This window comes from Sus scrofa, chromosome 8, assembly GCF_054392235.1.
Source record: "Sus scrofa isolate SSC_HxYL_T2T_F1_AM1 chromosome 8, Sscrofa_HxYL_maternal_Yorkshire_Landrace_v2.0, whole genome shotgun sequence".
NCBI lineage: Eukaryota > Metazoa > Chordata > Mammalia > Artiodactyla > Suidae > Sus > Sus scrofa.
Window position 1 is genome coordinate 85,105,834 of NC_139390.1, and position 15,161 is coordinate 85,120,994.

General features: G+C 38.9%; 1 protein-coding gene across 4 annotated transcripts in view; it reads left to right on the forward strand.

Annotated features, from left to right (window-relative positions):
- The window catches only part of LRBA (LPS responsive beige-like anchor protein), a 712,651-nt gene that overhangs the window by 684,653 nt on the left and 12,837 nt on the right, over window positions 1–15,161 (forward strand). For all 4 annotated transcript variants that reach the window (XM_021100637.2, XM_021100639.2, XM_021100636.2 and 1 more), the window contains exon 54: window positions 13,501–13,602. In XM_021100637.2, coding sequence (XP_020956296.1) covers window positions 13,501–13,602 — 102 coding nt within the window. The remainder of the gene's footprint in view (window positions 1–13,500; window positions 13,603–15,161) is intronic.

Consider the following 15,161-nt stretch of genomic DNA (forward strand, 5'->3'; position numbering starts at 1 on the left):
AAAAAACAGGCTCTTGCTTTTTTGCATTTTATAGGTCTCATTCAAGTATTTTGCTTTTTTATTTCAAAAATCATGAGAATAAGTTAGTAATTTTACTTACTAGGGTCTTAAACCTACGCCATTTTCTACAAATCTAATATTAGTGGTCTATGTAAAATAGCTTTAGCACTATTTTTGTAAGAATCATGTTATCCAATATTAATAAGCACATTGCCTGGGCAAAATCAGGCTAATTCAAACTGGATAAAACCTGTGTGTAGTATAACTTGGGGCTTTTAAAAGGATTCATATGCTTGATGAAATCTGCCTAGATTATGTAGCAGAAGCCTTGTTTTCCTATATAACAGTTTTTCATCCTTGAGTCTATTGTTTTATGATAGTTATCGCCTATAAAATGCGGCTTTCTTAATGGGAAGAAAAATTAAGATAGGATTTCATTTGGCTGTGGATTTTTAAAATAAAATTAACCAAGAACATTTCAATGAAACATATTTTCTACATGGGAGCATCTCTTTCTTTGCCTTAATGCTCTTTGTTTTAGAACTGAATCTTGTCCCCCAAAATACTTTTCCTGGAATACTCATTTTTCCTTCAAAATGATGCTCTCCAGACTGTACATTTGCAAATTTTGAAGAAAATGTTCCCTGATGCATTGAATTGACATTTAGATACTTTAAACTTCAAAATGATCCTATAACTGAGATGAAAATTTATAAAATAGTTATCCTGTATTTTGTGTTCTATTAATGGATAAAAATTAAATACTTATTAAGCATCTAAATGCTTATTAATCATGTTTAGGTATCCGAGTAATTTTTTTTAAAGCCATACTTCATTAGCTTTAGAAGCAAATGGTCACTGACTGTGAGGTGTTGCATAGATGGTGTGTATAGTATTTCAATAAAGTAGTTTTCCATTCTCACATTCTGTTTTTGATTTGATTGAAAGGTGGCATTTTTTTTTTTCCTCTTTGCAATCAGACATGCTAATCTATGTCAGCTTTCTCCTTCATGAGAATGGCGTCTACGGGAGAAAAAAAAAAACTTAAGTTTTTTTTTCATAACAAGATTCTGTTTTTTAAGAATATTTCAGCACCGTTAATTAGAAAGAAGGTTTTATTAACCATAAGGCTAGCACTAACAGACCACAGAGCTGTTTTTTAAAGTACTGTATGCCATGGCTGCCCTGCTTTTTCTCTGTCTAAAACTTCATTTTGTTATACTCTCATCAATCACTTAAGTCATTACCGTAAATCCTACTGTTGTTAATTTTACCAGTATCACCCTAATGAGACATTCCTGCTATAATTAAAAATGAATTCTAACTTTCAGGCCTTCTAAATTTTTTTTTAATGAATTTAGAATGATCTTGCCATATGACCATAAATACCACTGATATACATAGACTACTCATCAAGTCTATAAGAAAAGTAGTGTCACAATACGTCCAGGTGTGACTTATTGACTGGTAGCCTCTGTGCACATGGGCTTATGCATATGTATATTTTTGTGCGCATATCTAGGAATTATGTTCTTTTTATCATAAAGCCTAAGATGCTTTACCGAAGCAACCGATGGTAAGTCCTTATTCTTTGTCTTGCCAAAATATAGGTGGATGTAACACCAGCAGGATCACTCTCTGTAAGCTGGCATCCTAGAGCACCACCTGCTGGATGCATTTGGGGACTTAAAATTGGTAAAACGGAAAATCAGTACTTGTTAAAACAGGTGTACTTGGTTTTTAATTGCCTGTGATGTATTATTTATGGTTCACAAATGTCAAGATATGTCCATCTGTGCTGAACCAAAAGTGTTTGTAAAAGAAATTACTTTCCTTCTGCTCTGCCCTGCACTAACCTGGATTCAGGGTGTTACAGTGAATATTTTGTTTGAGGAAAAGGAAGTACAGTATATGCCTGATGAAACAAAGCATCCCAGGTTGCCGTGAGATAAACTCTCATCTTAATAATCACAACTCTTCAGTAAGATAGAGTTGGAGAGAGTTGTCTGCATGATATTTTTAACTTTAGTTTTCCTAAGTTAACTAGCTTCTGCATATGAAAGCAGTGTTTGAAACAAGTAGTCTTTTTCTCTCTGGGCTATGACTCTCAATCTGATTCTTTGGCACGAACACGAGTTCTTACAGGTACCTCATCAAGAACTTTCCTTGTGGCCCGACTTTTGGTTTGCACTGTTGCACAAACACTAAGATAGCCCTGTGTTTTTCTTTATTTCCTCAAAGAACTCATCAAGCAGAGTTTGAAGCAACATGTTGGCAGTGTTCAAGTTCAGGTGACATTAAAACTAGGTCTATGAAATTCTCCAGAAGGTCCAGGATGTTTAGTGCTCCATGATGTAATGCAGGCCCTCCAGTTCCAGCAAAACAACTCTGTATTTACTGCTTGTAACTAATAGTCAGTGTGGTAAAAGGAATTATATTCATATGGCAAATGAATACAACTTAATGTGCACCATATGCAGAGTGCTGGACTGATGTGCCAATATATCACATTTATTTACCTTGTTTAGTTGCAAAAAAAATGACTATACCATTCAGCCCATGGGCTCTCGCCATATAAATATGAAAACAGAACTGATGATTTATGCCCTCAAATTGAAACTGCGTATCTTCATATGTAGACTTTCCTGGTGCCACACCAAAGAAAATTGTCTAATACTTTATGCTCGGATAAGAAATAGAATGTCAAACAATGGGGGGAATTAACCATTAGTTAGAAGGTACAAATTCTCTCTAGTCAACTATGTTCTTTAGACTCTCAAAAAAAAAAAAAAAAAAGTAAACATGTCTTCTTTCATTTAATTGAGATTGGATGTACTCTGAAATTGCAAGCCACTTCCTCCCCCACCTTCCTTTTTTAAGCCTCAAATCAGGAGTCTTCTGCTTTTAGAATAGTTCGTGAAAGAGAGGGAGGGATATTATTACAGGATAACTAAGGATACGTTGAACTGAGACCTCCTGGAACAACATATTAGACTGACTTCAGCACCTTCCAAAGAGTTTGTTCCTTTAGAGAAATTATATGACAGCTTTGTGCAAATGTACCTCATATTGTACCTTAAATATTCCTGAGAATTTATGAAGAGACCCATTTTGATATGAAATTAAGTATTAAATGCCTTGGATGATTTACCATTGCTCTAGGTTTTTTTGTTGTTGTTATTATACAAGTTTCAGATGTACACACTCTAGTTTGATATCTCTTACACTACAAAGTTAATAGTGTCATCTAGTTACCATCCATGACCATACAGTAGACCTCCTCCACCCATTTTGCCCATCCCCCCAATCTTCTTCCCCTCTGGTAACCACTAATCTGATTTCTGTATCTGTGAGTTTGTTTTTGTTTAATTTTGTTTGTTCATTTGTTTGATTCCACATATGAATGAAATATAGTGTTTGTCTTTCTCCATCTGAATTCCTTCACTTAGCATAATACCTTCAAGGTTCACCTGTGTTGTTTCAAATGGCTGGACTTCATTCTTGTTTATGGCCGAGTAGTATTCCATTATGTATATATACCACATCTTCTTTATCCATTTATCCACTGATGGACACTTAAGGTGTTTCCACGTCTTGGCTATTGTAAATAATGCTGCATTGAACACAGCAGTGCATACATCTTTTCAAACTAGTGTTTCTATGTTCTTTGGGTAAACAATCTGGTTTTCTTTAAAAAAATTTTTTTACCAACTGCAATAAACTTGCCCCTTTAAGAAGCAGGTAATCATTATGAAAGCAAGCTTAAACAAGGTGTGGCAAAGTAGAGCTTCTGGTCTTTGGGCTTCTTTGACTCTTGAGATTCAATATAGAAATGACCATTGCTCTGTTTTCGTTTTTGTTTTTTTTCTTTCTTTTTTTTTTTGGTCTTTTGTCCTTTTTAGGGCCACACCCACAGCATATGGAGTTTCCCAGGCTAGGAGTCTAATCGGAGCTGTAGCCACCAGCCTACACCACAGCCACAGCAACGCCAGATCCGAGCCACATCTGCGAGCTATACCACAGCTCACAGCAATGCCAGATCCTTAACCCACTCAGCAAGGCCAGGGATCGAACCCACAATCTCCTGGTTCCTAGTCGGATTCGTTTCCTCTGTGCCACAACGGGAACTCCGATTGCTCTGTTTTTAGAAGTAGTTTTTTTCACATTCCAGTAGGTTTGGTTAGACTTCAAATTTTGGATTTGAAGTGTTTTTAGGTAGGAAAAGGACCCTTTGAATCCTATCTGCCTCTCATGGCTTACTTAGGTCTGCATGACTATTGAGCTTTCAAGCTTTTATCCACGTAGCTTGCAACTTTCTACAACTGAGAGATTGTTTTATTTCCTCAGGGTGAGCAGGGTCAGGATGTTTCTCCTTATTAAATTGAGATACAGTTGACATATAAAATTACATTGGTTTTAGACGTACAACACCGTGATTTGGTATTTGTATGTATTGGAGATGATCACCCCAGTGTCCAGTTAACATCCATCACCACACATAGTTATCAGATTTTTTTCAGATGGTGAGAACTTTGAAGAGCCACTCTCTCAGCAACTTTCAAATATACTATACGTTATTATTAACTATAATCCCCAGGCTGTACAATATTTCCCCAAGACCTCATTATTTTATAAACGGAAGTTTGTACCTTTAGACCACCTTTGCCCATTTTGCCCTCCTCCTTCTTCTGGCAGCCACCTCTGGCAGGCTGTTCTTTGTATCTCTGAGTTTGATGGGTTTTTAAAAAATTCTGCACATAAATGAGATCCGAGTGTTTGTCTTTCTCTGACTTATTTCACTTAGCATAATGCCCTTAAGGTTCAACCATGTTGTTGCAATAGCAGGATCTCCTTTTTTATGGCTGAATAATATTTCATCATGTGTGTATGTATGTATACATGTATATGTATATGTGTGCATGTGTGTGTGTATGTGTGTATAATTTTGTTTATCCATTCATCTGTCAGTGGACCCAGGTGGTCTCCATGTCTTGGGCATTGTGAATAATGTTGCAGTTACCCTGAGGGCTTTGCAGATACTTTCTTGAATTAGTGTTTTCCTTTCCTTCAGATGAATACCCAGAAGTGGGGTTGCAGAATCACATGGTAGTTCTATTTTTAATTTTTTGAGGAACCTTCATATTGTTTTCCATAGCAATTGTACCAATTTACATTCCCACCGTGTACAAGGATCCCCTTTTCTCTACATTTTCATCAACATTGTCATTTCTTGTCTTTTGATAAAAGCCATTCTAGCAGATGTGAGGTGATACCTCATTGGAGGTTGCGTTTCCCTGATGATAAGTGATGTTGAGCATCTTTCTCTCTACCCATTGACCATCATATATCTTCTTTGTAAAACATGTCTATTCAGGAGCTCCAACTGTGGCACAGTGGGATCAGCAGCAACTTGGGAATGCTGTGACATAGGTTCGATCCCCAGCCTGGCAACAGTGGGTTAAGGATCTGGCGTTGCCGCAGCTGTGGCTAAGGTCTCAGCTCAGCTCGGATCTGGTCCCTGGCCTGGGGGATCAGAGGCAGCCAAAAAACAAAAAAGTCTACTCAGATCCTCTGCCCATTTTCAAATTGGATTCTTCTTTCAATATTGAGTTACATGAGTTCTTAATGTGTTTTGGATATTAATCCTTTACCAGGTATGTGGCTTGTATTTTCTCCCATTCCATACTTTGCCTTTACATTTAGCTGATGGTTTCCTTTGCTGTGCAGAAGCTTTTCAGTTTGATGTAATCCCACTTGTTTATTTTTTCCTCTTGTTATCTCGGCCTTTGGTGTCAATCTAGGATGTTTCTAATAGCTGAAGATGCGAAAACCCTTTATACTTTTCACTAGTGCCTTACTCATGTATCTTTTACAGAGGAAACTTTAAAATGTTAAGAAGGATAGATTACAGAGAATTTTTATGTGATGTGGGTATTTAGGATAGATAGATAAAAACCTGTCTATGTTCATTTTTCACATATTTTAATATTCATAAGAATCATAATGTTCCATATCAACAAATTATGAACAAGATTTCAACAACTTTTCTAAATATCTGTACTCTCTTATTGGAGGCAGAATTTGATAATGTTTACTAGGCACTCATGCAGCTACAGGAGTTATCAGTGAATCAGAGCCAAAGATGAGCCCCTCTGGAAGAATAGGCACATTAAAAGTATATACGAGAAGTATATTAAGTAAAGTGTGATACCTTCGCACAGCCAATAACATTTTGAATTTGTGATACTGACAGGAAAGGATACGCTCTCTGTACCACTAAGTGTAAAAGGTCACCAGACCACATGTATAATATATTCTAACCATCTGTGTCTGTATGTATGTACCTTGTCTCATGTATATTTATGCATAGGAACAAGTCTAGAATGATAGTTAAATGTTAGCAATGGTTGTTTTCAGTTAGTGGAATTTGGAGGCAGTTTTTCATTTTCTCCTTCTAATTTACTAAGTTAAATGAATGTTTTATAGAGAGCATATCGTATTTTGATAACAGAGATAATAAAGGCATTTTCTTTGGGAGGAAAATCCCTCATGATTGTAATGTACTTTAACTTCCTGCTCTAGTTGTATCAGAATTAACTGGATTGTCAGGGGAGGTTGGAAAGTCTAAGAAAAGGGGGAATGGGAGAAATCAAAACAAAATTTCTAGACATGAAGGTATATTGTCTCTTTGACAAGAAACAATAGTAAGAGAACCATCTCTAACTGGCATTTATGTGGCACGGGATCAGATATTATCCTTTTGCTGGAAAGAGTGTCTGCGACCGAGGGTGCAAATAGGCATCATTCTGTTGTTACTGCGTGTTCTGTTGTTACTAGGTGGTTCTCACTGGGTGCTCACTATGGGCCATGCCCCCTCCTCAGCACTTCACACAGTAACCACCAATCTTCACCGCTGTCCTGTGTGATAACTGCGGGTATTTTCCTTGTTTTACAGATGAGGCACAGAGAGATTATAAGTATGCCTTCACTCTCTGCCCTGGGCCTTGAAGCTCCCAGATCTTACCAGAACCATGAGAACTTTCCCAAGCCAGGCACTCTAGGGCACAGGCACCATTCTTAGTGAACCCCTAAACTCTGTAGCATTTTTAATTTGATTTCATTAGATCATCAGCTGTCGAGAATTTAAAGCAACCTTATCACTAAAGCACTGTTTGCAAAGAACAGTATAGAGACAATTTTGTTATACTGAGTTCTCGTAACGTAATATGTCATGATAGGATGTTGTGCTTTTTAGGTCGTATTACACATGTTAGGGTTATACTTTGACTCTACAGTGGTTGGTATATAATCACACAGACCCACTTTCTAGTGTAATCTTAGAGGATGATTCCATGACCATTCACTTTCATAAACGTTCACTGTCAGCTCCTTTCACAAAGTAGAAGAAAGTTTATGTAAATCAAGAAGGTTTTTTTTTTTTTTTGGCCTCACCTGTGGCATGCAGAAGACATTCCCAAGACAGGGATTGAACCCCAGTCACAGCAGTGACAATGCTGAATCCTTAACCGCTAGGCCAGCTGGGAACATATTATTGATTTTTATACCAACCTTACATTGTCTGACATTAATAATTCTAATATTATTTACAAGAGGAAGCTACCAAACTTACTGTCTGTTGGTTGTCACACCCTAAATGCAGCTCTGGCTTGTTTTCTGTAGTCTGTATGTTTAATCGAATTGACATTTTATCTTTTTCATTAAAGAGACCATAATGAATGAAGAGCAGAGGGGAGGCTGGAGGAGATGGAATAAATCCAACAACCTTAAATAATTTTTCTTTGTATAATTAAAATGTAGTGTTATAATTCCCATTGAAAAATGAGGAAGTTAATGGAAAAATTTAAGAAACATTTAACAGCTAACCTCCTTTCGCTTCAGAAAAAATCATTTCCTTTCTTGATTTACCACATGAGAAAGCTTGGTGTTCAGTTCTCATATGAAATTTTTCTGTTGATGAATGTTTTGAAGTATTTAGTTGTAAATAAAATGGAACAGAAGGCATGGACAAAAGAGCAGTATCCTGTTTTAGGAAGTGTTTGGCATATATTATATAATATTGATATCTTCTTAAATCTATATATACTTATATATTTAGGTTCTTATACAAACTTAAATTTTCTTTCAAAATGAGTACTCCATTGAAATGATTTTCTTCTAAAACCAGGTTTCATATTTTGTTTTATATCTGTAAGAGATCAGATGGCATTAGATTTTACTAGTCCAGAGAATTATATTGGCTGTTTTTATTTATTTATATTTTTATTTTTTGCTTTTTTTTAAGGCCGCACCCGTGGCGTGTGGAGGTTTCCAGGCTCGGGGTTGAATTGGATTTACAGCCTCCGGCCTACACCACAGCCACAGCAACGCAGGATCCCAGCCACATCTGTTACCTACACCATAGCTCACGGCAGCACTAGATCCTTAACCCACTGAGCAAGGCCAGGGATCGAACCCACAACCTCATGGTTCCTAGTCAAATTCATTTCTGCTTTGCCACAATGGGTACTCCCAGTGGTTTTTATTTTAAAAAAGGCTTTATTAATTGATAGTAAATATTCATTTTGTATAAAAAATTCTCCCCTCCTTGTTTGCACACTGCATTGCACATGATATATACCCAGTAAATGTTACTGAGTGAATGAAGGAGTGAAGGAATGAAAGAGTAAACAAAATGGAAATGTTAACTTCTGCCCTAAATATAAACTAAGTATTAATTGGAAGAACTCACTTTATTTCCATAAAAATGGGTGTTAGGGAGGTCTTGTGCTGCTTGACTAGGGAACTGCTGCATTGCACTTCATTCCATGATCGATGGTATGAAAAAGGTGAATGAATGAAGGGGATTCTCGCTCTACTCAGAACAACATATTTAAACTGCTAGTGAGAACTTTGCAGTGCCTTTTTAAAGCAATTTCATTTTCATTAAGACTGGGGAGATGATGCCAAAAATACCAAGAACTTCATTTATTAAAATGTAATTCAAAGTTTGCCAACAGTATGTGTCGAGTCTATTTTTACCTGGATTAATAATTCCATTGCCTTAACGGAGACAGAGCTTTTGAAATATTTTTCTCATGGGATATTTATGCACAGGATACTAGAGAAATTACTATTTTCTACTTCTCTTCTTTCAGGTATAACTTTAAGTGGTTCAGAGTTCATTTGATGGAGAAATACACCCAGCATTTTGAGGGCATCAAAGAAACACATTTCATAGCAGCATTTGTTATTCTGCCTAATGGTGTAAAACATTTCACCTAATATTTTAAAACAGGTCCGGTATAAATCCTAAATGGGTGTTAGGGAGGTCTTGTGCTGCTTAAATGCAAGTTGGGTTGTTAGAATGCTGTAAGTTAGTGCTTGATATTCAGTGTTATGAACCGAGAGAAGCACATCTGTAAAAACTGGTGTGTCCTGGTATTCGTGGCAGGATTTGGACTGTCTTTAATCTCCTTTGACTTGTTCATCTTCCTTTAAGGCCATCCATAAAGATGCACTGAGTATCCTTTTCAGCCTTTGGTTAGGATTTGCATCACTAGGCATAAACCTACTCTCTGGACAAAGACGCCCCTTTTCCTTTGAAGCAATTGCTCAAGCAGTTGCTTTTCAAAGCAGTCCAAGAAGTCTATCCTCTTTCTCTTTTTATTTTTTTCTTTAAGAAGAGTTTGAAGTGGCGCCCCTTAAACTAGCAGCAAGATAAATTTTTCTCTTCGGCTTTATTGAAAGCCATGACAATTTTTCCCGCAGTAAGACTTTAAAAGGTTCTTAAGGGAATCTGTTCTGCTTTATGATCCAGCTTTTGGTAGCCCTTATTATCTCAGAAAGCAAAAGTCAAGACTTTGTGTATCCATTAACTACTGCAATTTTTTATCAAAGAATTAACCCAATATGTTTTTGGAAGACTTTTCCCCCCTACTCTTTATTCAGTTTAGAGACTTCGGTGAGAGGTGGCCATAGCTTTGGGATCTTTGGAAAAGTAATTTATGGCCAGTATTGTCTTATTGGAGCTGATCTGCCCCTAGGTATTAGCTCTGTGGGCTGACGAGTAGTTGGGAAGGATAGATTTAGGTGAGTGTTACAGGGAGAATGAGTGATGCGGTTCCCAGATTTTGTTCCTATGTTCTCCAAACAAAGATACACAGGTATACATGTGTATTGCTATTGATGCGTAAGCTGTTACTGCCAGGTTGCAGGATGCTGTTTAAAGGTGTGACTACAGAGAAAGAATAGATTCTCTGAGCCACACTTGAAACCTGTGCTCTGCCTCCCGTGGTCCCCTCTACCCCTCATAATTCCATCCCAGGGGGCTCCCAAAATGTCTGTTGAACATAGTCGGTATGGACCTGTTGGATTTAAATCCTCTATCATGTCATCCCATTTGCCATAATGAAATTTTAACATGTAAAACATTTCGTTGATTGGAACCTATAAAAATGCACGTGTTTATTTTGAACAGATTTTTTTTTCAATGGGGAAATGGAAAGAATGCTGAGTCTGTACCACATATACCACAAGAGTGCACAGTTCAGTCTCTCCAAAAAGACTGGCAATACCTTTTCTTACAGGAAGTGATCACTCTCCTTATATTGACTGTGGATTTTCAGAGGCCATGAATGTGCTTTTCCTAAAAGGGAGGAAAGTTCAGCAGCAGCCTTTTTACTGGAAATCTAGTGAGTGCTGGTGAAACCAGTTACCTGAGAAGAACGCAGTCATCAGAAGTGTACGCTTCTGCTTTCAATTTGTTGTTTTTCGTTTCCTTTCCTTCTCTTTTTCTCCTTTTTCGCCCCCCCATACTTCCTGAACTGTCTAACCTGCTTCCTGGGTTAGGAACCATTTTGCCAAACAATGAAGCCAGAGTCCTGGCATTGAACAGTTCCTTTATTTAGAGATCAGGCCCCAGGAAAAGAGAAGTCTCTTTCCAGTTTTGAAGTTACCCAGCATGTGCCTGTGTCCTCTGACATTCGGAAGGAAGCACCACAACTGGTATAGTATGGAATATGGGAAGCTTGTATTTTGGAGGTAAAGCATACTTATAAAAATCTTAATTATGAGTTGACAAAAAAAAAAAAAGAATGCTTATACCTTAATTCACTATTTATAGGGTTAATTATGCAGCTCCCTAAACTATAGTCATAGAAAATTCTCAGGTTTTCAACTCTTTTACATTAAAGAAAGAAATCAGTTGACAGCACTCTTGTCACTTCCTCCCTGTGTCCCTGAGAAAATATCCTTAGATCTAGAAAACAAAACGTTCGCATTGGCATACTTAAGTGACAGCGTCCTCTGGGTCCCCATTATCCATCTGTCCTTTGTTTACTTTGGCTTACATTTAGATTGCTTTCAGTTGCCATCAGCTTTCCATTTTCCACTGAGGAATTCCAAGCCAATTCAAGTTAAAGCACAAACCTCCCCCCTCATAAAATGGTAACTTTTGAAAACAAAAAGGGAATAAGCACACCGAAAATATACTGCTTAGCTCTCAGTGATTTTAATCCTTGATTTTAAAAAAGCTGCCAATGGATTTAATTAAACATTAATTTCAAAAATAACATTTTTCGGTATTTGGGGGGGGCATGAATCAGGGTTACAGTATTGGCAACTTTTTATTTTATTTTTATTTTATTTTTTGGCAACCTTTTAAAACGTAGCAGATTTATCTCTAATTTCTTGGCAAGACTTATCTCCAACAGAAAGTTAAGTAGTTCAGACTGGTTTGCATTATCTGCTTCTTTTCTTGACAAATTTCCCAAATGTGTATACTTTTTAAGGAAACAAAAGTAGCTGTTGTTGTAACCATTGCTTTCTGGTTTGGAAAATAAGTGAACTTTGTATTAAGGTGGGTTTCTCTCCCCAGAGAAGTTTTAAAACTTGGAATCAAATGAAACCAGGCCTCTGGTTCCACCCACACCTGGCCTTTTACTGTGTCATTTGCCTTTGTCACCAAGTGTGCAGGCCATTTCCCGCGTCTGACCACGTGCAGCACAGCCAGTGTGGTGCCGCATCTGACAGGATGCCTCTTCACTTCCATCTCACTCAGAAGCACCCATAGTCCCCCAAAGCCAGGAGGGACACCGGGGACAATGCTGTGCTCCTGCACCCCAATAAATTCAATGAATGATGTGAGACGACCAGGCATGGAGTCCCTGCAGGCGCCAGGGGCAGCAGGGCTGGGAGCGCAGAGCTGGGCCCTGCCCTGGTTTGGGTCACGGGCCTGTGTGTGCTCTATACACCCTGCTTTCCTTCTTCCCCTCCCCATTCCCAGTCATCAGTTTGCATGACATTTCAGAGAATGCATGACCGTCATAAAAAGCACTCGTTAATTTTTTTGGACCAGCGGCATTTGCTTCCAAGGACAGTAGGTTTCTGCTGGATTTTCCCTGATCTGCCAGATCTCTCTCCTTGGGGTGCGTGACTATCCCAAGGACAGCCATGTGTATGGTATTGTTTGACTCAAGTGCTGGGCCAGTCCTGGTGTGGGTTCCTCATCCACCAGCCAGTTTTCTTTCTAGTTTGGGACTGCGATGACTTGGATGGCTTCAACCATGTGACATGTTTTGAAACATCTTCCGTTATTTGGATACTCCTTCCCTGCCCTCCTTCCCCTCCCCAAATTTCAATCACTTAGCAGAATTACATTTAATAGTTTAATCCCCTCTCCGTTCTCTGAATGAACTGCAGAGAAGAATACCTTGTATGATTTTATACAAGGATGACACATAAACTTAAGGAAGACAATAGGGACTTAAGAGAGGGGCTGCTTTGAGATGTCATAGGTCCTACTTCAGACCATCTCCATTGTGACAGGGGTCTCAGTGGCCCTGGAGGAGGAGGCCTGAGTGAGGGGGCAGATGAGGCTGCCTTTCTTTGAAATGTGAATTAAGCCAGAGTCCCCACTTTCTTTCTTTCTTTTTTTTTAGGGCCACACCTGTGGCATATGGAGGTTCCCAGCCTAGGGGTCTAATCAGAGCTATAGCCACTGCCCTACATGATAGCCACAGAAACACCAGATCCAAGCCTTGTCTGCAACCTACACCACAGCTCACAGCAATGCCAGATCCTTGACCCACTGAGCGAGGCCAGGGATCAAACCTGCAACCTCTTGGTTCCTAGTCAGACTCCTTTCCGCTGCGCCACGACGGGAACTTCAGGGTCCCCATTTTCATAATCATCCATAAACCATCTAATCAAGGAGCTCATATTTGTATTTGAAAAGTAAGGCAATTTATAATGCAAATTTTTGACTCATTTCATTCTGTTTTAAACTGTCGCTTGATAATCATGTAAGGTTTAGAACTTTAGCAACATGTGTTCCTCAAACTATAGCATATAGTTTGGATCTACTCCTAAAATAGGATTTTTGGACAAATTTCTAAGCCGTAAATGAAAGACTGATGCATTCTGGGAATGAGGAAGAAGTTACTGAAGATTAATCTGAGTAGAGGGCATCCCCTGCATGATCTCTTTCTTTTTTTCCTAAAGGTGAGACCACCACTCCTCGGGCCATCCTGACAGGCCACGACTACGAGGTCACCTGTGCTGCTGTCTGCGCGGAGCTAGGCCTGGTGTTAAGTGGTTCTAAAGGTAAATCTGTGGCACCCTCATCAAATGGATGTGTTTCTTAGTGTCTTCTACTAATGGATTACCAAAGATGAATTTGGTACCTTTTTTTTTTTTTTTTTTTTGGCCGCACCTGCATATGGGGAAGTTCCTGGGCCAGGGATCGAACCATGCCACTCCAGCAGTGACCCTGAGCTACTGCAGTGACAACACCAGCTCCTTAACCCACTGAGCCACAAGGGAACTCCTGAATGTGGTACCTTTTTGTCTAAAGTTGTGCTGTCTATTATGGCAGCCGTTAGCCACTTGGAACTGTAGACGTTAACTGAAGTGCAATCAAATTAAAAAGTTAGTTCCCTGGTGGCACCAGCCACAGTTCAAGGGTTCAATATTCACATCCAACTAGGGGCTCCTCTACTGGATGGCCCAGAAAAGGAACATTCCATCACTGCAGGAAGTTCTCTTTCACAGCTCGGCTCCGAAGAGTGAGGCAAGAACAAGGACCATCTTTGTATATTTGTTTATTCTTCTGGACCGTGACTGGGATGGGTTCCATCTCACACCTGGATGGAAACGCCCCACCCAGTCTGTTTCAACCTTCCAAATCGCTGACCTAGGCAGGGGCCAGGATGGCATTGGAACAGAGTGGAAAGATACTTAGGCTTATTTGCTGGAGGTCTGCCCTAAGAGCACGGCCCTGTGTTTAGGCCAAAGGCAGTCAGCAAGCTTTCCAAGAGCACGCACAACAAAGCAGGATCTGACCAGGGACAGAGCTGTTTCCAATTCATTCCTTATTTGATTATAATAGCCTGTCCATTTCTCTGTCCCTCTGCCCAGAACTGAGGTCTAAACGCACACAGAAAGTACTGTAATCACACAGTCTCTTAGGCTAGTTTGGTGGGAAAGCACGCAGTTTTCGAGTCACCTTATCTGTGTCTTGAACTATAATATTTAGTCTAGCTAACAAGACTTATTAAATATTCAGAGGATTGTGTTTAAAAATTTAGTTGCTCAAAACAATGACATAGTAATAATGATAGCAAGGATTCTATAACTGCTGGATTTTTTTCCTTCTTACACCCAGTGATTTCATTTATCCTCAGCTAACATGAGCTCTTGGACTACACATGATCCAAACTGGACATGTAAAATGAACCTGTCACGTTACAGGCTATCTTCACTTTGCGCAGTGGCACGGGACCATAAAAATGACCGTGCAAGACAAAACCATGCACAGACCTTAAAAATCAATAGTTTCAATAGGAAATATTATGATTAACAATAATCAGTGGTAAATTTTAATAGCCAGTGGGAGATTTTATGATAGTTCCATGGCCTTAAATGTTTTTTATCAAAACATTAAAAGTTCTCTTGTTCAGGAGTTCCCACTCTGGCACAATGGGATCGGCCGCATCACTGCAGCACCAGGACACAGGTTCGATCCCTGGCCCAGCACAGGGGGTTAAAGGATCCAGCACTGCCACAGCCACGGCTCAGATCTGATCCAGGAACTCCATATCCCACGGGGTGGCCAAAAAAGAAAAAAAAAAAAGTTTTTTTTGTTTAGTTTTACATATGCATAT